The 25510-nt window shown below is 40.6% G+C and overlaps 1 protein-coding gene across 10 annotated transcripts in view; it reads right to left on the bottom strand.

Moving 5' to 3' along the window:
* The window catches only part of tns1b (tensin 1b), a 50384-nt gene that overhangs the window by 17373 nt on the left and 7501 nt on the right, over positions 1 to 25510 (bottom strand). For 8 of the 10 annotated variants that reach the window (XM_088414293.1, XM_088414292.1, XM_088414291.1 and 5 more), the window contains exons 2-15: positions 24978 to 25016; positions 17293 to 17334; positions 12169 to 12218; positions 9443 to 9614; positions 8832 to 8882; positions 8639 to 8761; positions 7026 to 7090; positions 6849 to 6932; positions 6519 to 6631; positions 6346 to 6406; positions 5432 to 5507; positions 4049 to 4178; positions 3760 to 3827; positions 3534 to 3654 (exon numbers count right to left, since the gene is read on the bottom strand). In XM_088414293.1, the coding sequence (XP_088270419.1) occupies positions 3534 to 3654; positions 3760 to 3827; positions 4049 to 4178; positions 5432 to 5507; positions 6346 to 6406; positions 6519 to 6631; positions 6849 to 6932; positions 7026 to 7090; positions 8639 to 8761; positions 8832 to 8882; positions 9443 to 9614; positions 12169 to 12218; positions 17293 to 17334; positions 24978 to 25016 (1195 nt within the window). The remainder of the gene's footprint in view (positions 1 to 3533; positions 3655 to 3759; positions 3828 to 4048; positions 4179 to 5431; positions 5508 to 6345; positions 6407 to 6518; positions 6632 to 6848; positions 6933 to 7025; positions 7091 to 8638; positions 8762 to 8831; positions 8883 to 9442; positions 9615 to 12168; positions 12219 to 17292; positions 17335 to 24977; positions 25017 to 25510) is intronic. The other 2 variants (XM_088414295.1, XM_088414287.1) reach the window with 1 other exon arrangement.

The following is a 25510-nucleotide window of genomic DNA, read 5'->3' on the forward strand; positions in this document are numbered from 1 at the left end:
CATTTACCATTGTGCATAGCTATAACAAACATGGCCGCCTCCGGAGAAGTCCCACCCTCATGTAATATAATTTAATGATAACTAGACCTATGATTATATTTAAAACATACTGTTGGTCATTAAGAACACATTTATTTGCAAGTTTTTGAAATTTCAATTTATTTATTCCTTTTAAATGAAAAACGGTATAGATGTTACACACTGTCCCTTTAATGTACTTTTTTTTTCAATCTCCTACTGGTAGTAGACTGGTACTCAAAATGTCGCTGAGTGGACGCGCCTGTACTAGCGCCAGTGGCTGAATGCAAAAGGGAAGACATTCCAACAGGAAGAACAACTGCCTTGTTGTGTTAAATTTGGCCACAAAAGCTTTTATTTCACAGCCTTGGCTTACACGCAGAGAAACCAATGACATGTTTGCAGGCAAAGCGGACCCAAGCTCCCGAAAAATCTGATTGTGCCCGTGCTTGTTGCCAACACAAAGGGCCAGACATTTCACCTCTGCATCTCAATGGGGGTCATGCCATGCCTGGAATATAATAAGAGCTATATTTAACAATCTAAAAAGCGTCGTTGTGCCAAAGGAACGTAGTGGCCGCAGCCGATGCCAAGGAGCCAGCAGCGCTCATTGGCATGGCAACCCTCTGGGCCTTAGGCTCGCTCTGACGCAGTCAGTGTGACGCCTTTGCCCCTAAAGCTCACCTTCACTAAGGCAAGACGTACGGCACAAGGCAACAAAGCTCTTTAGTTTTCAAATAAGTAGTAGTGGGGGTCACATCCGTCTTTACTCTGTGTGCACAGATTCACAAGTGCTAAATTGCAATGGATTGACAGAAGCCCGTTTCGGTCCTTAGAGGGTATAATCAACTTTTAACCAATGTAACCAGAAATTTACAAACAGGATTGTCTTTTTGTTTTTTGTTTTTTTTACTGAGCAGTAACAAAATAAATAGCAAATTTGTTAGAAATGAATAATGACTACATAACTAATGCACCCTCCATACATTAGCTTTGTGACCATCCGCAATCTAAATCTGATAACTGAATCTTTGCACAAATGAAATCAAGATTTTCATAACATCAGGACTATTATCACATCAAAATTAGAGTCCAGTTTTATATTGGGGAAAATATGCCCGAGAAAAACCTTTTTGATGGTGTATGTTTATGACCAACACACAGCATGTAGAGCAACCATTTTTCACTTTTTAAAACCTACTGTAAGAAATATTCTAGCAAAGTTCAGACTAGAATGGCACATTGTAAAACGCGTAAATGCTTTTGGATAGCTGGAAGACTTTTTATGGAGGAACGGTGTGGAAGAACGCCCGATGTTGGCATTGTCCTGTAGCAGCAGCAGCTGTTGCTGTTTTAACAAAAATGCACGATGAAGGTCAACATCAATCTTGTGAAACGAGAAACCACACTTGTAGCACCGAGTTCAATACTGAGAACAATAACCAGCCCCTGCATAAAAAAAGTCCATTGAAATGTCACATGTTGCCTTGATCAACCAAAGAGGCAACGTATGTTGTTGTTACACATTTGAATCAACGCCCTGAAGGGGATATTGCGTCATTGCCCTTTAATATGAGTTAAGTGCTTCTTCAGTATGCAAAATATTGTCAGGAACACAATATAGCTCAAAACAACATAACAAATGATGGGTCTGGGGACCCCCTTACAGAGGTAATTTTATTTCCCAAAATTAAGTCAGAATCCTAAACCATATGTGTAAAGAAAGAAGGTAAAGAAAACAACTTCAAGCAAGGATGGCAGCACACTTATGTGTGAACTTGAAATCATAGCGGATAATTTGTTGCGCAACACTCCCGGTTTGAGAAGCACTACTATATGGAACCCCAAGTGTCATTTCCACACAGTAACCCTCAAGGGAAGAGAATGAGGGGCAAGCAATTCTATTTTCGCAAAGACTATTTCCAACTGCCACTTAATGAGCGGTGATAGCCAAGCGACCTTTGACATTCAAACACCTGGTAAAAAATAACATGGGAGGGGTCATGGCTATTTAAAAATATATAAATTGCATCTATGAAGGTAAATCTGTGAGAACCTGAGCTGTTCAAGGCCTGTCCCAAAAAAAAAAAAAAAAACCCTCTGCTACTGGGTGGTCACGTTGCTGTATCTCCCAAAAGCCGCAAAAGCCTTCAATTTGCAGGTAAAAATAGTGTTCTAAAATGTTTGTTTTTCTTCACAAAATCCCAGCCTGGTTCTGCTACTGCAGAAGATGAAAGTCTTTGCACTTAGGGGTTGCACGCACAGTATGCTGTTGAGAGCTACAAATCAGAATCCAAGATGGCGGTGAGTATTCAGGTTTAGGGGGTTAAGACTTTGAAAAGTGTTTTGCGCCTTTACGCAGTATTTGATGCCAAAAAGAGCAGAGGGTAGCGACTCTTTTTGTGACAGCATTGCTACAGCCACTAGCCGCTAATTGTTTAGTGTCATAACACGCAACCCGGTTTGTTCAAAAAATGTTCAAAAACATTTCCAAGTACATTGTTCTTTTGGGTTTGTTGTATATTTTCATTTGTAATTGCTTTAATTCAGCTTTGTTATACTCTCTTTTGTTGGCATAGCAAATGGCAATCTGTTCTCAATTGGCTTCCATACGTACTTACCCGGTTAAATTGTTATAGATAGGAAAAAGAAAATAACGACAATAACCAGAGGGATTCCCAGTGGGCCTAGAAATGTGCTGGTTTCCTTTCCTGCAGACTGCCAGACAGGCAAACTAGACATACAAGCGGGGGCATTAAGAAAAAACAAAACAAACAACAACAAAAAACACAAAGGCGTGTTGACTTCTAAAATGTTTGGCACTGAAAGGCAAGGAGAGGCATTCGCTGCCATGGTGAAGGGCGATGAAAAACGTGGCATGAAGCTGGCGGAGTCAGCAAGATCAGATCAAGCGACTGGGCCAAAGCGTGGCCTCATAAGACCTTGGCTTACAAGCGCTCCACAAATCGATGTTATTTCAAAACTCTCCGTAACATCAAGTATCAATCCTGGCTAAACTTAGGTCCTTGTCCAAGGTGTAAACATTCCTTAGTCAAGTTCCGTTACACCAATTACTACGTTCCTAGGAGCCAGGGATCTTAAGAGTAACGGCAAATGGATTTTCCACATTACAAAAAAAAAAAAAAATGAGAGTACAACTAGATGGGGCTTCACTGTTAAATCATATCATTTTTGGAGTGTAGCAAACTTGAACTATGCAAAATGTTTGTACTACCCAATTTTCCGCACCAATCCGCTCAATCATGGGGACTATTTCCAGACTCAACCCATACATATGGTGGACCACAATATAGTCCAACATTCAATCAGATGGCTTGATAACGTTTTTACAGAGTTGGGGGTTTAGTGCAGAGAGAAAGTACACCATATCGCAGGGTGCACAGTTGAGTTTTGAGAAAATTAAAGGTTATTCTGCGCACCTTATGCTGCTGAAAATACGGTTCTTCACATTTATCAGGGAGAACAATTCTTCTGTGAAGTTGTACTCTACTAACCTTCTGCAGCGTCCTGGTTATTCTGGTTGAAATTCTCATAAGAGTCCCAGCGAATCAGAGGATCTTGCGTGTTGTAGTCCACGGAGACGCTCGGCCCGTTCTCCAGGTGATCCATACCTTGACCAGAGGTACGAAAAGACAAAGCAGACAAGTGAATCTCTCAAAATAAACAACCAAAAATAATGTTGTACCGTATTGGTGAACATGACAATGTATATTGATTCTTACCATACATTTTCTCTGGACCAAAAGAAAAAATAAACTCCACTTTGCCATATTCTGGGAACCTCTCATCTGCAAACAGTAAATCATAAAAATATAATTACATTATATAGTGGCTCCTTATAACTTTGACACCATGCATTGCTCGCATTACATGGCATAGGCAATAGGCATGGATATTTTGTTATAATTGTGACTTTGCAGGGGGGCAACCGCAAAAATTGAATTTAGAAGCATTTTGAGGCTCCTTCAAGCCAGCCAATCACTGAACGGCAAAACAAAAATGATGATACCTTTGAAGGTCTCATCGAGCTCGTCTTTCCCAAAGACGATTCCCAGGTCGTGAACTGCGCACGTGTGGAACTGCACCCGGAAAATCACATCCCGGCATGGTCCCCGATAACGCTTGTGGTAGCATTTGAGCTGCGGGAAGAACGTCATTGCATGAGATTTACCAAGTACGGCTACAGCTATTATCTTTTCCAAGACAAACTTTCCTTATGGGAGGAGTAAAACCAAGTGAAAAATATGGCCAATTGCTACTTTGGCATCATAGTTTCCAACATACGGCGATTTGAGACTGCCTGCTAAAAGAGGTCTTGAAAAAAAGCCAAGCAGCACCCCTAGCACATGTTTTATAGCTCCGTGCTATTCTGTGAATGTGAAATACAATAAACTCCACATGTTCTCTATGCAGTCATTCAATGTTGGGTTGTAAAAAACAACAACAGCAATCATCTCTACATGCTGTTAATCTGGGTTTAACGAGTAGACTTGGACTATTAGGCCATCAGTTCAGTCGACTCTGGGACACACTTCAACAGACCGCAAAATCCTTTTCCATTGAGTGCAAGTCCAAGTATTTCATTCAATGAACAGTTTCATCATTAGTCTTACTTAGTCCTGATTTTCTTACACCTCTTGTTATGTGAATTACAGCAAGAATGTTGTGGTGTGGCGGCGCTGGTCAACGTGACATCATCGGCAGCATGGAGGTCTGCTCGCAGTTGCGCTTTCACCTCTTAACATGCAAATGAGTTCCTGCTTCTGGCCTGTCAAGAACGGCGTGCGCTGATTTGCAACGTGAATGAGTGGAGCCGCTTCGATTAGCTGCCAATCAAGCCGGCTGTGTTCGCACCCACATCAGCGCAACCGCCTGTTTTGAACAAACTGTGTGCACCTCCAAAATACATACTTGCGGCAGCTCACCCCTGCAAACACGTGGGGCCAAAATTGCGCAAGTTACAAATTTAAAGCAGTTACACATTATACGCCATGGGTGCCTTCACATATTTGCCCCAAGAATACTTTATCAGCGGTCATACTCAGGTAGTTGATCATGTCTTTCTGAGATCTAATAGTGAGCTAAATCTATGGGCCATTAATACGGCTCAGCATCCCAAATAAGTAGAATGCGGGCCAATGGGTGTCTGTAATGTTAGCTTAGTCTTTGGACTGGCAATGGCACCCAAACAACTACACCGGCCCAAAACCACGTAAGATATGTTTGCAAAGGATTTATCAACATCACGCCGCACAACGACTTTGGCTTGAATTGCTTTCATCATTGAGAGCAGCAACATAACTGTCTTAGCTCAGCCACATGAGGAGCTAGAATAGCAAAAGCGCATGATATTGTTTTTGTTTCTTTTCCATCCATTCCTTCTTCTTCTTACCAGAATGTCTCCTTTCAGAAGTAGGCCAGGTTCAATGGTGATGCAAATGCTCGTCTGACTGTCCCCTTGAACATTACTGCAAAAGGGGGAGGGGGGAAAAAATACACAGCAGCATGTTACAGCTTTGCAACAGCCATAACTTCCGACACTCAACTGGAATATTGTGGGTGTTGTATTCTAGTGTGGTGCGTACTCCATTGCGTATCATCTGCTTCCAATCGCCTCCACTTTCAAAGCAGCGTAATCATAGAGTCACACTAATTTGGGGCATTAGTGTCTACATGGCTGTCTAACAACTGCAGCAGCAGATCAAAGGCTGCACAGTGCTAATAGGGAGCATGTGAGCAAAAAAATTGGCAAGGAATGCCAAGTGGGGGCTTTGAGGGGGTCTTCAAGGTAGAAGGGTAAGGCCTGCTTAGAATCTCACACATTTACTGTAAAAAGAGAGGCCCTGCTAGTATTGATTATAACACTCCTAATGCCCTTTTCAGTCAGGAACAGCAATAATGTTTCTGGGTGTATTTTTATATATTGGGTTGGGCCTAATGAGCGGTTGCCCTTGCTTCGCTGCCATCCAGTGGCCAAAGAAATCCAGCTCGAAACATGATGATTGAAACATTCTTTAACACGACCGTTTTCAATGTGGTGATCTCACTGCAAAATCTCTTGTGGCAATTGAAAACAGCGGCTCCTTTCTGGCCTTGTCAACCATCGTGGTGTTCTTATGGGAAAATCTTTGCTCCCCTTATGGTAACAAATGACAATAGCACAAGTGATGGTTTTTAACTGCTCTCAATTGTGGGACACGGGGAGCATGGGATAGCACCAAATATTTTTCTTTTGTTTTTTCCTCTTCAGACAAGCTGTCTGAACTCAAAATCTCATTAAAGCATTTGAGCATGATTTAGACTTACTAGATCCCAGATGTGTAGACGGGCTGCATGGCCTGGTATATTTTGAGGAACGGGCGGCATCCTGATTTAAAGAAAAAAATACATTAAAAAAAATGTGTTTACACTGGGTGTCAGTATTTTTGTAAATGTTTGATGACTTCTACGTTCCAGGTGAGCGCATCGGAGTGGCATACCTCCTTTGGACTCAAAGTTGGGAATGCCGTGCATGATGACATGGTGAAGAAAGAGCGGCTTGTTGTTAATCTTGATGTGTCCACTGAGCAAACCGCTGAAGTAATCCACATACCTGCACGCCACCCGTCAAGCAATTGCAGTTAGCACTCAAGGCTGCTGTAGTGAATTTCATCCAAACATCCTGGGTCAATTTGACCTGTTATATTAACACTAAATTATGGATTCTCCTTATTGTTGCATTTTCTGAGACAGGAGGGTTCCAAACAGAAATGTCTTTGTGGGAGAGTTGACAGGAAAATCCGACTCCTAATATATATAAACAAGCTGACCTTCTCTGAGAGGGTTGACCCACAGGAAGCACTTTGTCTTCATAGAAGCGCTTCATTGCAAACCTGTCCAGGGCCTGGTCAGCACTGTGATGCATACAGACACAATTTGGGTTTGAATTTAGTCTGCAGTCAATACCCAGAGCCACTATCACGTATTGCAAAAGTCTGAACACCCACCTAGCCGATATATTGCTGTAGTGCATATAGGCAGCCACCACTACTCCAGTTCGGCCTCTGTTGCCCTAAAAAAAAATAAATAATAATAATAATAATTATTAGACAAATACGGGATGGTTTACGATGCGGGTCAAACTGACCAATGTGGAAGTTAACGATGTGCTTTTTGAGGCTATGAGGCTAATGTACAATACAACTAAATATGAACATCAATTTACCTACGCTACACATTTTTTTATTATTTATCTGGTCAATATTTGAGGAAGAAACCATTTAAAGGACCTTCCTAATCAAAATCCCCAAAATGTGTGAGTCTGACTACAAAAAGCTGGTTTTATCTCCCTTTCCTATCTAAAAAAAAGAAAAAAGACATGCAGTCACATTTATTGGATACATGTGGCACGACAACACGAGGACACCCAAACACAATCTTTCTCCTTAGTGACAAATACCAAAACGTCCCATCCCACAACAGGGTTGTTACTCAACTTCCTGGAAAAACAAGCCGGGTTGCCACGGCGACCGCCTTGTTTGTACTCTCCCCAGTGGGGGAGCTTCTTCGAACAAGAGAGCGGTGGTTTGGGATGCCAGTGCCAACGATTATATTACAAATTACATCTTACAATCAGAGTCTAATTTGGGTCGGTCGTTGTCGTTCAAAATATTTCTTCTGCTTCCTTTTGGCGCAATTATGAGTGTGGTTTGCCACAGGAATATGATGTGACGCGTGAGCAGTGACGGGAAAATATTGGTCAGCTCACTTGTCAAGTAGAACATTTGAGTGTGTGCGTGTGTGTGTGTGTGTGTGTGTGTGTGTGTGTGTGTGTGTTTTGAGGCCTGTGCAACACAGCATGCCACAAACTTCTTGCCTTTAGTGACAGTTTCACACAAGCAATAAACTATGGCAGCCTCAAGGGGCTGACATATGACATATTTTGCACTTCTTTTTACTATTCAAAAACACTAACTTGACTTTTAGTTAGTTGTTTGCACATAAATAATCATCCCGCTACGATTGTTGGGCTCTGAAATTTCAAGTCATAGAAATTGTCAAGGAATTTTATTCATAGCATTTACGGCATGAAAAGAATACATTGACATTGACAAGGCAAGTCTTGATTGAGTATAATAAACTAAGCCTGTTTTATTCCAAATTAACAAACTTGTCACCTCACAATATATACAGTAATAATCAAGCCCAAATAAAGTCAAACTCCAGCCATCATTGTCTAAAGGCCTCTTAATAAACAGGATTAAACAGGAGTTAACATTCAATAATCTTCAGCAAAATAGACTGAGCTGGAAAGATTTCATGTTGTCACTCTTCTTTGAAACGTGTCAGTGTACATACACACATAGCAAAGCAAAGCACATATACACACACAGCAAAGCAAAAAAAAACAACAGCCGAATGACGTCTCATATCTCGGAAAACGTATTCTTGTCACTTTTATTGCAAGGCACCACTGTACTTGTACTTGCTATTCAAATTCGCCACTAGTAGGTGCTCATGGGCACTGGACAACCAAGCAAGCGCTCTACAACATAATTTTGTATAAAAGGCCTCCTCTCGGGCCATTCTTCAAGCATGTGCTCTTTTGATGCGGTCTTACCTTATTGTGAATGACAACCACATTGTGGCTGTCGGCACTCAGCCACGTGTCCATGGCCTTGCAGATGCTGCAGATCTTATCCAGGGCTGGCGCATGATGGTCAGGCCAGCCAAAGTCCAACACCTGTTCCGGAAAGAAACGCCAAGCGTCAGGCGACATGAGACACGCGGCCAACGCTGGCGCTCCGCTTTACCTTGGAATGGAGTTCGCTGATGTCGTAGCGTTTCTCACTGAGGTTGAAAAGCTGGGGAGGGCAGAAGACGAGCAGGCGTGAAAGCAGTCCTCCAAATGACATTTGGACACAATGCCTTGGTAAACTTTTGTTTTGAAATACGCCCGGCAGTGTGCCATGGAATAACGGCTGAATGACATCACTAACCTGTCCTCATTATTAAGTTCAACCGCTAATTAGAGATGCTTTAAAAAGCTTTCATCATGCTGATATTGCATTAAGCACGCGCCGAAAATTTGTGTTTTCATCAATGACAGGCTACTTAAAAAACGGTTCTGCCTAGCTCTGATTATTAGGTGGAGATGTGTTATTTGGTCTTCTGTGTTTATCACATAGACAATCCGAATAACCGACTATTTGATTGATTTTTTTAGTAGGCTATCCAAATAGCAAAATATTCAATAGGTCGATAGGTGCAGTAATACAGATAAGTGAGATGTTATTGAAATTTTTTGGAAGGTCTTCTGAGTCATGTGTCGATCTCGGCTGAGGTTGAGGCGGACCTTGTCCCTACCCACTTGGGCCAACTGGGTTTCTGCCTTCTTAAAGCCACTGGGTCAAAATGGCCATACCAGGTAGTTGTGTCCATGCTTGGAGCGCAGCATGGAGGCCACCTCGCGCAGGTTGGCGGCGTAGCTGGGCTCCTCGGCGCCACTGGAAAACGAGACTGAGATGATCCTCTCTGTGATGTAGAGTAGGTCCACCTCGTAGCTCTCCTCCAAGGACTGAAGCACACTCATGCTCCTGCACATGCGCACAAAAAAAAAAAACACACAGCTCGTTTCTAAATGTTTTTACCAGTGAAATATAACTAACTCTGCTTGATCATGTAGTTTATTCATCCCCTTCTTGTAAGGGTTTCACAATTGTCATGATGACCCGTGTGTGTGTTTCAGAAATGAGCATTTAGGTGAGAGAATGCTCAAGAGAATGCTAACATTAAACACAATGACGAACAATGTATCCAGAACACCTTAGAAAAGTGTATTAAGCAATTGTATCGTGCCTTTTGTTTAATTAATTGTTTGCCGATTGCACCTGCACTTTCTGGTGGAGCAAAGGAACAATCATAAGAGAAGGTCGAACTTGAGGTGGCCCATTGCAAATCAACCATCAGACTGTAAAATATGCCTCTTAATTGCCGGAAATAATCCACCACATGTGATTTCAATACAAGTGCTTGTGAGGATGGAAAAAAAAGCCATTCTTATCTGTACTTCATAGCTGTGGGAAAATAATACCAGAAGACCAGTTGCGTATGACCCATGTTTTTTTTTCTTTTTCTTGGTTTTGTCACAACTACACATAGCGTCTTTCAAGCCCGAAAGGACAAAATGTCACCACACACCACACTGTTGATGAGAAGAAGCTTTTTAATTTTCAAATACACATTTCTCCGACTGCAATTTTGATTCAAGTCATAATATCAAAAAATAATCAATAACCCATCCAACCATTTTCTATAGTCACTTATCCTCACTTGGGTCACTGGCTTGCTGGTGCCTATCCCAGCCGTCTCTGGGCAGTGGGTGGAACACACCATGGACTGGTTGACAGCCAATCGCAGGGTCAACGGAGACAAACAACCATTCACGCTTACAATCGCGTCTAAGGGCAATTTGGTGAGTTCAATTTTGTCATGTAGGAGGAAGCCGGAGTGCCTGGAGGAAAGCCACATGGGAGAACATGCACAACCCATAGAGGGAGGTTGGAGTACGCCTAAAATGGTGAGCTGAGTTTTGGAGGCATCCCTTGAAATTGATGTGGCACTCTGAGAGAACACCGTGAACTCGAGACTTTTTATGAGTGGCGGCGATGTGCGGGTGACTGGGCAGTTGGGGGAGGGAGTGTAGCTAGAGAAGACCCTTTCTCACTCAGACGGCTTCATATTTCCCATATTGGTCAGCTGCGAGCAGCCCACAGGAAATTGCTCAGAACATGTGGGAGAGCTGCCTCCCCATCCCGCACCAACTTTTACTGTACAACAGAAGGTGCTGTGCATCTGGAGCCACTCAACTTGCTAACTGGAACTTCTTCAGCACCAAATGTGGATGGGCATGAGAAACATTCTCACTATCAATTGTTCTATTTGGCATACTTAGAACATCTGTTCATCTCTCCTACCCTTCTCTTTTTCCTACCTGACTGATTCCATCTGCAATTTTAAAGTCAACCATTGCCTTTTGCTCTTTTCACTATTCACAAATTGACCTCCTTTTTTTTGTTTTGTTCGTTTTTTTTTCCATGATGCCACAAGATGGCGACAAAGTCATGGCTAATAAGAAAATGGCAATTTGATGTAAAGTAGAGCTGGGAAACGATGAATCGTTTTGAGAACAAAATTGTGACTTAAACTGCTCTTATCACCCAAGGTCTCCAATCGTTGGCATACTATTATTGACACGTCGAAAGAAAGAAAGAAAGAAAGAAAGAAAGAAAGAAAGAAAGAAAGAAAGAAAGAAAGAAAGAAAGAATTCTGGTCAAAATAGAACAAAAGAAAAAAAATGATGAAGAAAAAGAAAAGAGAAAGAAAAAGTAAAGAGAGAAAGAAAGGCAAAGAAAGAAACAAAAGAGCATGCGTGAACTGAATTTGTAAGCGTATTGTCAGATGATTTTTAAATGATTCTTTCATTCATTCTGTAAACAGTACGTATCTCAAAATTTTGCTCATAAATCAAAACAGGGGAAAAAAACTATGACCGCTGCTCACATTTTGAAAAATAAGTGTCTGGTCACACGAATGTGAAAGCAGCGTTTAAACAATCACCAACATTTTGCAGAGCGGATCATTGACTGGTAGGTCATTGTCATTGATTTCATAGCAACCAGGGAAAAGCACGAAAAGCATTTATGCGAGCGTACGCAACACGCGGGCCCGTGTCATTCAGCCAACGTTGACATAAGAGACAGCTGCCATCAGACCGACACTTCTGGATCGTTTACTCCCGCGAGAAGAGAATGAAGGCATTCAGAGTGTGGACTCACACATTCTCCACACGTCATTAAAATGATGAAGTGTCAAATGCTCCAAGGGTTTTCTTTTTTTTTCTTTTTTTAAGCGTGAAATAACTCTTTGATTAGCTGTCAAAGTTCAGGCAAGTGCAACATGGAGTCACACATGTAATTTGCTGTGTTTTGTCAGAAAAATATATCTGCTGTGAATGTCTCATCCCTCCTTCAATAAGTGTTGTATTAACTCTCCTGATTTGGATACTTCAGAGTCCATTTGACTCTTTACATAACAGGAGGGTTTGTATGTTCCACCCAGTGAGCACAACAAAGAAAAAACAGGTCCTACCTGGAAGGTCGGCGGCGTGACTCCATACTTTTGGAGGATTTTGTTGAACCCTATAAAACACAAAATCAAGGAAATGAATATGCTTATTTAAAAACAAACACACACACAAACCGCAATTAGTATGGAACAAATGCACTTTAAAACCATCTTGCGGCAATCTATTGACAAAGCTCTAACTCCGTCTAATACATTTTTTTCCATCCATCAAGCAAAACTGCTTCGCAAAAGTGAAAAAAAAAAAAATTTAGCCCCGTCTTATGACCTAGTATATAACATAGCTATAAGCTTGCCTGAAATGCTGCGCATCAGACTATTTACACAAGTGAGTGGTCGAAACGAGGCAACGCACATGCTTCCTTTGGGTTTTGGCCTAAATGTTTCAGTCTGGCACCAGGACCTCTAACAAGGACCAGAAGGCTCACCAGAGAAGAGTGAAGAGCAGCCCGACAAAGCTGACAAAGCAAAAGGCACAACATTGAGGGCACAGACTAAGGCAGCATCTCTACACTGACAAAAAGGATGAAAACAGGGTGTGGCAGTTTATTTATATTTATTTTGCTTAACTTTGCTCCTCTGCATTACTGACATTTGGGGTCCCCAAAGCAGGAAAACACAAAATTAGCATATGTACTGTACAGTAATCTAAGGTTTGTGCTGGGGCCCCAAATGAAGGAAGTATGGCAGTGAAAAGAGTCAGAGGTAGAAGCGGGTACTGGGAAGCAGCGGACGGGTGTGGGAATGGCGATGTTGAAAGCCTGTTTCCAGATGAAAACCATCTGGGGACATGGACTTTACAAGTGGGCCATACAACTGAACCCTCGAAAAAAGCGGCAGGCCGCCAAAAGGGAGGGACACCTTGTACCAGCCCACCAAAAGAAATGCTTTGTAGAGGAACGACACGACATAAAAGATGTTCATTTCTCAGGAACAGCAGGAGTTTTCCTGGGTCAATTTGACCCACGGGTGTCTTTATGCATCTCAATATATCAATAATTTGGGGGAAAAAAATCCCATTATACATAGTCTGTGTCTATGGCTATTATAAAAATCACTACTAAGAGGAAAACCGCTTCACAAATAAGACCCACTTGTATAATTTAGCTGGGTCAATTTGACCCATAACATAAATAACCTAATGAGTTATGCCGTTCGACGAATTCAAAGAAACACCTACAACATATTATGACTACAAAAACCATCACCCGCATAAAGGACTGGGCATAAGATATCAGGTATAATATACTATTTCTGGGTCATTATGAACCAGGGTCAACTTTAACTCTTGTGCCATATATTGTCCAATACTTTGATCTTTACATCAAAGTTATTTCACAAAGGGAAAGCATTGAAAAAGACACTCGGGAGCTAAAATCTCGCCAAATGGTGATAACATGTCAAATTTCAACATGGCACGACAAATTATGAATAAAATACTGTGAGAATGATGTGGAAGAAAATGACCCAAAAATGGTCAAAATACTTCCCATGATTTAAGTGAGCAGATATCAGAAATGGAAGTGCGGAACAGTATGCCAGTGCCATTTGTAGTTGAGCAGAATCAAGTGCATTCAAGTACTTGTATCAAAGAACTTGGGTAAAATTGACCGCCAACATCAACCTTCCTGCTATGATGTCATTTATTATGTTGTACTATGATGACAAGCAAACAAAACAGCATCAAATACTCGCCCTTGGATGTGAGTGTCTGCATTTTTTTGTGTCGTATGAACAACGATGACATCCTGGACCTATTGTACCTGGAGTAATTTTGAAGTCAACAAAAGTTACAGAAAAAAACAAACAAACAAAAAAAAAACAAGAAAAAAAACAAGAAAAAAAATATATATGTATATGTATATGTATATATATGTATATGTATATATATATGTATATGTATATATGTATATATATATATATATATATATATATATATATATATATATATATATATATATAAATAAAATAAAATAAAATATATAAATAAAACACAGCATTTTGAACATAAAAAAAATACTTAAAAAATGCAACTTCCCTCATGTGTTTGTCTTGTGTATAGCAATGTTGTCCTTTGCCAATTTGAGCAAAAGTGGAAAAATCAACCAAATTGTCATTATTACTAAGCTAGCCGAAGAAATGTAACTTGGCATTTGAGTGAGCGGGTGGATCAGAGCAGGAATGTTTGCAACAATCCAGCCAGTGTTGCCCGGGCGGGCGACCGCCTACCTTTCTGAATAAGTAGCCCGTACTCCATCGCCATGCCCCCCTGAGGGAGGAGAGCCGCCTTCGCAAAGAACCTTCTCTGTTCATCCTTCACGCTTTTTCTTTGAGCGTGTGGCGGGTGCTCACAACCCGCCCAAAAAAAGGGCTCCCGATTTTGGCGTTTGTCCCGCTCCAACCTTCGCTGCTGCCTCTGCCGCGCTTCTTTCTTTGTCGTCCCTCTGTACGTTCCTCATCAAATCCTTCTGTTTTTGACTCGCTCTCTCTGTCTCTCCCACTCTCTCTCTCTCTTGCCCGCTCGCTCTCTTCCTGCCCCCTCCCGCTCGGACTCGCATCCTAATATCTCTCACTTCCTATTCGACTTTCCTCCCTCTGAGATGTTCCCGCCCCTTCACCCATGCGGGTGGGATAGCCGTGTTTGGATCTTGGGACTCACCATGCGGGATTTGATGAGTCACAGGTTGAGACCTCCATTGTTGGCGGGAGACACTTTTCAGAGGCAACCACCACAGGTCAAAGTTTATACTATGGAACAGCGCTTTTCAAATGGGGTCCGAGTACCCCTGAGGCTAAATGAAGCCACTTCAGGGGATATGAGAGATTTTGGCAGATATCAGCAAAAAAAGTATGCTTTTTTGAATGTTTTGACAGGAACAGTACATTTTCAAAATGAAGCAAATTAATTGGAACATGAAAGATGAAATGATGTTATAGTGACTAACTTATAATTTTAACACGATATATCTTTGTGAGTAATATACGCCAAGGGATACTACTGCACTTGGTGGAAAAAATCTGATGCAATTAGTGCTCCTTTTTTTTTCCCTTTCCTCAACCAAAACTGTTTCCTGGTACGTAGATCAAAAAAAGTTCCTTAGTGGAAAAAACAGTTTGCTATAGAGACCATAAATAAACATATTATCGTGTATAGTTTTTCAAAAAGCACTTGAATGACTATTGATATTTTTCTTTCCTAATGATTACAATGCATACATCTCGTCTATTCTACAGCAGCTTAATAAAAAAGACAATTTAATGCTTGCTAAAAAAATAATGAATATTGTTCATTGAAGTTACTCAAGAGCTGTTCCTGCCGCTTTGGAAAATCATTGGCTATCTTGGTCTAAATTATGTTTAATTGTCAACAGGCATGTTCAGTGGTTAGAAAGCCTAAAGATATAAAAAGTATTTACAAAAAATACAATTCTTTCTTCCACATCTTGTACTATTGAATATTTCCTTTTAATTGTAACTTCCTACAAACGTGCGGTTTCGACCAACTTGTGATCTTTTGCAGGCGGGTGACACACATCTGAACTTTAAACTATGCCTTGTGTGTGTGTATGTGTGTGTGTGTGTGGCAAGGAGACGCAAATGGAAAACAGATGCAATTTGCTGGTGACAAATCAGCTGCTAATCCCACTGCGTGATGTAGTGAGTGCAGATTGAGCGGAAGAAGAAAGGATGTTTGCTGTTGCATCTGGCGGGCCATCACCACATGCAACTTGGCCTCTGCTTTGCTTCCGCTGTCTTGTGACGACCGGGAGCAGAACCACAACACGCCATGTGTCCAGGTCAATTTCTAAGGTGAAGATACTTTGTAATAAATTAAGAAGAGCTACAAGGATTATGCAACTCATCGATCATCAACCTGATGGATAACTCATTTGGATAATTTGTCTATTATATTTGATACCTGATTTGTGTAAATGCCAAGGATTTAAACTTCTCAATGACAAATATTATCTGAATTTTTGCCTATTTTCTGACATGTTACAGACCAAAACACTAACCAAATCATTATGAATTGATGTTTATGCACATTGTCCCTTTGAAATAATTTCCTGATATGAATGAAGGGATAAAGATTAAAAAATATTGATATTTATTTGATCCATTGATGTAAATTGATCCACTGTAGGAAATAATCAACCAATTAATCAGTTATGAACTCAAAGACATATTTATATGTCTTTATACTCGAGACATTCCTTCCTAGGTAATTGTTTGCAGTTGTTTTTTGTTTTGTTTTTTCAAATAAAAAGAGTATGAAAGGAGCATGCGTAGGAGTATATTCGCGCCACCGATAATAATCGATTTTGAGCACTGAAAGATATATTGAGCGAGCAATGATAGATTTGGAGTGAACAATGAAAGATTCCGCGCACAGAAACATATTCTGCTCGCTCAAAATCTCTCACTGCTCTGTCTCGCTCAACCTCTGGTTCTCTGCGCACTCATTTTGGCATACGTTACAAATGTGTCACAAAGCAAGCCAATCAGAGCTGCCAAAAGTACACTCTGATTGGCTGTTTGGTCTTCGATTAGCTCCCTTATTACATTCACCAGGATAAAGCTAACAATGTGGCATCACATCGACTTGGGTGGGAGAAGGACTTATATCACAAGAACAAACATTAGACAATATTCATCATAATACTAAATACTGCTCAAACATTGTTTCCAAAGAAGTCTACCTTCTCCCGACCAAGTTGGTGTGACGCCATCTCCTTTGCTTTTTCTGGGTGACCGTAACAAGCGATCTAATTGGAGACCAAATCGCCAATCAGCGTAATGTTGCTCCCTATGATTGGCTGGCTTTGTGGCACATTTAGAATGTGTGTGCCAAGCTGAGCACGCAGAGGGTCCAAACCCGAGTGTGCAGAGACTGGGAGGTTGAGCGAGAGAGGTAGGGGTATCGTGAGCGAACATTTTTTTTTTTTTTTTTGCAGCTGCAGCATTAATTCTGATGGAAGTGTTTCCACACGTTTAACCGAGACACACAATGTTGTCACTGTTATGCACCCCAAGTGAACTTTCTTAATGTGCGACATGATTTGAAGATGACATTTTTGGATGTGCATGTGCATGTATTTGTGAGTGTAAAAAAAAAAAGAAGAGACTCACCATGGTATCTACATGTTTGAGAGGCAGGTCACTGCTGGGCGCCTGTTGAGGAAAAAAACAGCGAGTGAGGTCACCGCTTGATTTGCAGAACGTAGTCTGACGTCATCTGCCGTTCCTTGAGCGCCATTCTTTGCCCTAATGTGGCCTCGAAGCGAGACGGCGCTCCAGCTGGGACGTGCAGCCCATCTATTACTCGGCTGCACAAATATTTACTCAAAGAGATGAGGCGGCTCGCATTGGCCAGGAGGTCTGACTGGCTTTTCAATGCCATATACAGCCATTGGCGCTGCGAGAGTGGGGGGGTGCCTGAGTCCCAACACATCCATTGTAGAGGAGCGCACGGCTCATCTCCAATCACAGGGAAATGCATCAGACACTTTCAAATGTAACAATTAACACTTTGCATTAGGAACACTCCAAATTATTCCTTCCCTGGTATGCACAAAAATTCTTTGTAATGTAACGCGGGCACGAGGGCACCTCTTCTGAATGAGATTTATCTGATCCAATCAAATCTCTAAAGTATACAAGCCTTTGTGCCATGGAGTCATTTCTTCTCAATTTAAATTCACAAAACTTAGAAATTTACCATTATAACAAGCAATGTTTTCAACTTTAGTTCAGGACTTTAGTTCAGAATTGGAAGAGTGAATTCAAGCTACTACTGCTGATTGGCCAACAATCTGCAGCATCCTCAAAACAAGTGAAAAGTTCCACTCAAAGATGCGGGCAGGAAGGCATGCGGATGACGCTCAGCATTCCTACATCCGTGGACTTGGGGGACTAAATTGAGGAGTGAAATTACAGCCTGGCCGAGGAAGGACAGGAATACACTTTTTACACACCCAGACCAGACCAGACCAGACCGCTGAGCAGCACAGTAAACCTCAGCATATCTCTCGCCTATAGCCTGGCGTCTCTGTCCTCAGCAGTGATTCTCAAGCCACCTCTCACGAGGGAAATGTTTTTCCAAAGACCCCAAAACAAAACCACAACGTGTTCCTTTGAATGCCATAGACATGAAAAAAATGCCTCTGCAAGTAAAGCTCTGCCCGGTAATGAAAAAAAGGCCTGTTTAGTCATTTAAAAAAGAAGTTATAATCTTCACTAGAGAGCATATACATTTTGTGATTGTCGTGATTATAAGTCTGAATGTTGAAGGGGAAGTCGAGATGGCGAAACGCTGGCTGATTTTTTTCATATTGCGCAAAGCCAATAGGGTTGCATAGACCATATTCTGGTCAACAAAACGTTTGGATTGACTTACCCTTTAAGACATAGGCGTATTTTTAAAGATAAAATCTAAATTTTATGATATTCCAATCCAAGTTTGTTGACTGGTCATATTTTAACAAGTGAATTACAAGCATAAAGCTTAATCCTCATGATTTGACTTGTTTTTGTTTGCAAAAGACGCCTTTGTTCTATCGCAGAATAGAACTTTGTTCCAACAATAATACGCCCTTTCTTCTTCTTGTAAAAAAAGTTTATTCATCCAAGGAGATGAGCAGATTCATGTGATTGTTACATCGCAATCATTTCAGCTCTTTTCATTGGTGCCAAAAACAGAAAGCGAGGAGTCATTGCTTGATGATGCTTCTTTTATTGGCTCTTTCCAGAGACATCTTTTCGAATGATTCAATATCACATTTTGAAAATTATATATACTGTATGCCACCTTTAACAGCATTAAAAGATGTACTAGGCAGATTTATTATGTGTAATATATATATATATATATATATATATATATATATATATATATATATATATATATATATATATATATATATACACACATTATAGCTAAGATTTCTTGTTATCACGCCACTGTGCTCAATTCTCCCAGCTAAAGTACTGGCGACGGGTTACAAGACGTGTGTGTTTGTTGTTGTTGTTGCTGCTCCTTGAAATAAAGCAAAAAGGCTTCGTCAGACGGATGTGCTGCAAAAAGCTGCGAGCGGAACGACGGCCGCAAGTTTGCAGCCGCAGGCATTCGGACATAAATAGAGCCATTGTGTATCTAGCCAGAAAAACACAAGACGCTCTCGCAAGCGCCTGGTCCAACGTGTGCACTTCCGCTTTTCGCAATTGCAGCCAGATGCTGGCTGTCTGACTCTCTGTGTGTGTGATAGCTTGCCATTTGAGTTGGGCTCGCTGTTTATGCGCATTTGTAACAGCAGTGCGCACGAGTACTCAATCAAGCAGGACATGTGGATCCTCACCACAAAATGTCACAATTTCTATCTAGGGATAGAGCAATTCTCAGCCGGGCTGATTTTTATCAGTGACAATATTCCGCATTGTGACAAATAGCATCGCCTTCAGAATGAGATTTTTCATCTGATGGCCGATATGAAGTCATTTTGAAGCTTTGTTAGCTTGGGTAAACTTTAAGAGATTTTACTGACCCTGGGACCCCTCGGCACCTCTCGCTATTGTATAATATATATATATATATATATATATATATATATATATATATATATATATATATATATATATATATATATATATATACAGTATATATATATATATATATATATATATATATATATATATATATATACAGTATATATATATATATATATATATATATATATATATATATATATATATATATATATATATATATATATATATACAGTATATATATATATATATATATATACAGTATATATATATATATATATACAGTATATATATATGTATATATATATATATATATATATATATATATATTTGGCGGAGCTAGCTAGCAACTTTCTTACTTTTGATGGATAAGCGCCAAAGAAGTATTCCAAGCAAATGTGCCCTCCATTTAACTCGCAAGTGAAATGGCAAGGACAGCAGCCGTATATTTTTGTCCCCACTTGCACGTCTTACCGGTCGGCAAGTTTGCGCTTCATTCATCAGCTCACCGATTAAAATCTTTCCACAAGCCGTGACATCATCACAGTACCAGCATCCTCACTTACACTTGATAAGGAAATCCCTCCATTTCAACATGTCACATAACAAAGCAGTGAAAAAGTGACTTTAAGCCTCCTGTTGTGTTTGTGCCACTCAAACAAAACAAAACAAAAATAATAGAGCTGGCAAGCAACGTTTGCAAACCCTTCCAACATTCTCCAAAGAAACTTGCCGCTGATCTCGACCCGCATACTGCCTGCAGTCATGCCTCTTATCATGCCTCTTATCATGAATAATGCTTTTCATACATGAGCATCATATCAGAAATCCATCATAACCACTTCAGTGATGACAGAATCACATGTGCAAAAGAATTCAATCCCATTCTTGTGTTTGTGCCTTTCCCATTTGTTGGCCCATGCAGAGTTCAGAACTTGGCCGGCGGGTCAGCTGAGTGTCATGGCGTTGCCTATGTTCCCACCAAGTAAGCTAAATAAAGGCTGCGCTTTTCTATCACAATGACAAAACGGTGATAAGAACAAAAATTGCCCGGTGGCGAGCCAGCCGTTTGGGAAGTGGACCTTCTGTCGGGACGTCAATGACCCAATCATTCACTCATTCATTCAACGCTTTCAGCTGCAATTTGACAAAAAATAAATAAATAAACACGCAACAAAACTACATAAGCATTTTTTTGTATTTAAGGACGAATAGCATCATTTACTAAAAAATAACATAGTTAAATGTTTCTCCTTCAATAAATCCCCTCCAAACTAGTCAAAACCTCTACGACAGCATTTCTCAAATGGACATATGTGATTTTGTGCTTTTTAATGCTGGGAGCCACAACACAACAGCTTTATTTTCAAATTAAGAACAAACTAATTGGAAGGTGATCTCGACTTTGTGTTATTGAGATTCCTTGTCATTGCTGACAGCATTTTCCAGCAGACGAGCCAGAAATAAAACACATGACGTTACTCGACGTTACACCTATCAAAGAGGAATTTGAACTTAATACCTTTGGCATTCAAAGCTACTCATGTTAAATGGATAATTGTTAAGCTTCCCATTTAATTCAAATTTACTCACACCAAGCATTGTGAGATTTAATTATTAATATTGCTTGTAGTCTGTTGCCTCACTTTCATTGACTAAAGGTGCTTTTCTGACCTAAAGTGCATGCTGCGAGATGAAGATAATTAACTGCGCGAAATAAATGAACCCAAATTCAAAATTTGATCTTTGGGTCATTTGTAACAAATTTTTAGGAAGCTTGAGCAAAACATTAGGCGAGTATTTGCGATGTGGTGTACAGTATAAAGAATGAGAGAAAAATAGTGGATGGAGTTGGGAAATCCATGCTAATGTGTTTGAAACGGCAAAAGTATGCATGCTGATTACGCAATCCCATCGCAAAGGGTAAAATGAGGTCAAAGGTGTTTTGCCTATCCCTGCGGCCGACGTGCAGTGTGCGTCCTTTCACATCGACACACAAAGCGGGCAAATTACAGCCCGCATGCGGAGAAAAAGCAGTAAGATGCAGGGAGTTTCCGCCTCCACGACTGGCGGGAATGGACGAGGCTAAATTTACAGCGTTTCATCTGGGGGGACTGGAGACGCAGCCCATTTAGCTTGGCCCGGCAGCCAGCCTGCCGACTGCGGTTCAAATCAGCGCTTTTGGCCTCGGCGTGTGGGTGTGAGACAGGGAGAAAAAAAAACAGCGCAGTTCCTCATCAAGTGGTAAAAGTTCAATTGCTGCACACAAAAGAGTGATTTACCAAGTGGGATGTGGGCAGACCACTGACATAATGACAGATTTCATTAGCATTTCATGTGCTAATTACAAGAGCGAGCGCGGCAAGGGTTGTCGTCCAGTGGGCCCACACGCGTCGCCAAAAAGCGCAAGTGCCATTTTGGGCCGTAATCTAACCTTATGCCATTTTCAGAAAAGGACAAATATAGCAACTGACTGAGCTTGACGGGTCCCTGGTGAAAATAAAAGGTACAAATCAACATGGTTTTGTTGTGTTTTTGTGCTGGCTTGGTGTCATTAGTAAGACCAGCAATGAACAGCACGATAGCTTGAGGGATAGTGCTCTTATGAGCACAATTGTATATTAATGGTTAAAGGAGTCCTCGGGTAATTCAAATACTGTACCTTAGTAAAGAACAAAAAAATGCTTCAGGTATCTTTTTCTGCCTCTGGTAACCGTTTGATCAGCGTACACAGCCAGGCAGAAATCAAGCTAACTGTAGCAACTCATCACCAACATCAACAAAATCACAAAAGTTATTTATGCAAATTAAAGGTTCTCTGAAAAAAAAAAAAAACTGACATTGCAAAGCCCAAAATTGTTCTGTTTTTTACAGAGCAGTTTTGTGAATCATTAAATCATCTAATTTTGTCGAGCATTTATTTATTGTATATTCCACTGACCTGAAGCAGCACTTTTTCATCAAACAATAACATGACTTTATTAACAATTAGCTGGCTTTTTCTTGTCTATGAGATGGAACGGTCCGACTGCATTTGAATGGGTCATACGTCACGTCACATCAGCAGCTACAGGAGACTCGTGTCAAGCTAATTGGAATGCACCCGATGCTCCAAAGAAAAAAATTCAAAATAAAACCCTCATAAGACTACTGCATTGACATTTATTATTGTTAATTGCTATTAGAATAATTTGGTGTGTTTATTTTGAAATGAGACAATGTAAAATTTTAAAATTTAAATTATTAAATGGTGTTTTTTAGCCAAAGAAAAATTGAAATGCTTTCATCCATACATGACAGATGCCCATGTGCGACAAGGTTTTGAAAAAGAGCGCCAATGTGAACATTTTTAAAATTCGAAGCATTTGGCGTCGCTTTGTCTTGTTTATGAAACATCGATTCTTAAATCCATCCACGCACAATTTTTTATAATCATTTTGCAAACATATGATTACAGGCAATAAAAGCCCCTTCCAAGTTAGTCCAGAGTGAAAGGAACACAGCTGTGTTTGCAGCTTTCACACAGCCCACAAATGTAAATATGGAGAGCGGCAACTAAGTTTGGAGCGAATGCCAGTCCCGTTCCCATCCTCTTAGGTTCAAATTGAGGGGATCCCTCAGGGCCCGCCCTCATAAAATAGTGCAGAGTGGACTTTCTTGTCTGTGGGAAAAACGTCCGCGTGCTAGCGTGAACGCGTGACCCCAAACAGCCTTCATGTTCTAGCTCCGACTAATGGACTCCGCCTCTTACATAACCAAAAGGCCCGATGGGAGTCTCCCAAGGAATTCGGCAACATTTTTTTTACTCCCTAAGGAAATGCGTGTATGTAAACATGGTGGACTCACAGACACACCCGCCAAGCAACCATCCGTCCAGCTTGTTTCTTTGGTGTCTTCAGGGAGCTGGAGCTAATCCCAGCTGACTTTGTACGTGAAGAGGGTCCCAAAGATTCAACAGTCTACAGTATTACACTAAAAATCAAGTCATCTCTAAATTAGTGTTTCAATGAAAATAGAATAGAATAGAATGTCTTTACTATCATTGTATAATGAAATTTGGAGCGCTGAACCAATGTGTTGTTGTGTGTATATATATATATATATATATATATATATATATATATATATGTAGGGGGGGGGGGGGGTAGCAAAAGTCTAATAACATGTCCCGGTTTCATGACATCACCGTCTTTGCATGAAGCAGAGAAGCAAAAGAAAGTGTGTGTGTGTGTGTGTAGGGGGGCTATATTTTCTTGGCTTTGTCAAGCATCCAAAACCATTCCAATGCAAAACATGCAAGGAAGAGGGTGAGCGGCCCGCACCGCCGCCGCATGCAGCGCTTGATGACCAAAAAAGGCAATAAGGCAAGTGTGTGTTTTTACTTCTCTTCAAATGCACTTCATACTCGGACTCCTTCCATAGTTAGAGAAAAAGATGTCATCAGCTTACAGTACGTTCCCGGAACCCAGTCTACTCACCTTTTTTTTTTCAGCCACAATGTTGACAAGTTGATTTCAGACTACAGGCTCTGGATTCATAGCTCCCAAAACGGCTTGATATTTGTATTTGGCCGATATTGGCAAAAGGTTACATGCTAGCTCGGAGAATTTAAAATTTCTTCTCCAAATGCCTTGTGTCACTGCTAGGTCATTGGACCTAGTGTCAAGAAAAGATGCAATATTTTGCTATGACAGAACAATTCATTCACCAAAAGTTAGACTCTATGATATATTTATTTGGTGGCTTTTAAAACATGACATTTGCCCACGCAAGACACTTCCTACTTCACTATGGCTTGACGAGTCTGTAAAAATGTATGCAAATTTCAAATCATTTTTATGTTTGTAAAAAGATAGAAACAGTTAGGAAGAGATTAATATGGTTTATTGTAGGCCCGAAATTGATTATTTGTAGTCAACGATGTCGTTTGAAGCAAAGAAAATAATGCCATTAAAGTTTTAAAGAATGAAAATTCCAACTCATAACTTTGTTGAAACATCATAAAGTGTATATTGATAGAACAACTTTTCAGATTTGCAGATTTGGAAAAATTCCAACAAGGAGTTAAAGAATGTCATATGTTTCTATGTCTAAAAGTTAAGTGAAAACGTAAACAAATAGTAAATGTAGTAGCGTCCGTTAGTTTACTACCATATTTTTTCGAAATGTTATTATTTGCACAGAAACAAAGTGGAAAAAAAGTTGTAATTTAGAGCTTGTAAAGCCATTAAGATAATACTAAAATTCACGAAGCAAAAACAAAATTGACTTACCAGCTCATAGTTGGTCGCCGGAACGCAAGATGACGACACCTAAAACAAATAGAGGAGTTTGTCAAAATCATCACACATTTTTAGTCATCTAATCAAGTTTCTCATTTGGAGCCTGGATGTTGTCGCTCGTGTTTTGCTGCAGACCAGCACCACCGGCCAACAAAGCAGTGGCGCTCATCGCTTGAGGCCCAAATATTTCACACGGGGTCATGCACACATGACAATATCCAGCCACTAAAAATAAGGCGTAGCTTAAAAAAAAAGCTATTCATGCTGCTTTTTAAAATACACAGCATGAATGATGAAATGACAATGTTTCAAAGTTGTCCCGACCACAGAGTGATTACAGGGCAACGGAACGTTCTGAACAACTCGACTACAAGGGCGGAATTTGTATCTTTTTCAACTCAAACTGACATTCTTCCATCTGAAGCCGCAGATCCAGCTGATTCGGCAAAAATGAGGCGGCTGCCTGGGATCATCTGAAGAGCATCCTTTAACGTGATGATGGCGGGCGTGGACACTCAACTCTC

This window comes from Hippichthys cyanospilos, chromosome 5 (genome assembly GCF_059441005.1).
Source record: "Hippichthys cyanospilos isolate Australia breed blue-spotted pipefish chromosome 5, RoL_Hcya_1.0, whole genome shotgun sequence".
NCBI lineage: Eukaryota > Metazoa > Chordata > Actinopteri > Syngnathiformes > Syngnathidae > Hippichthys > Hippichthys cyanospilos.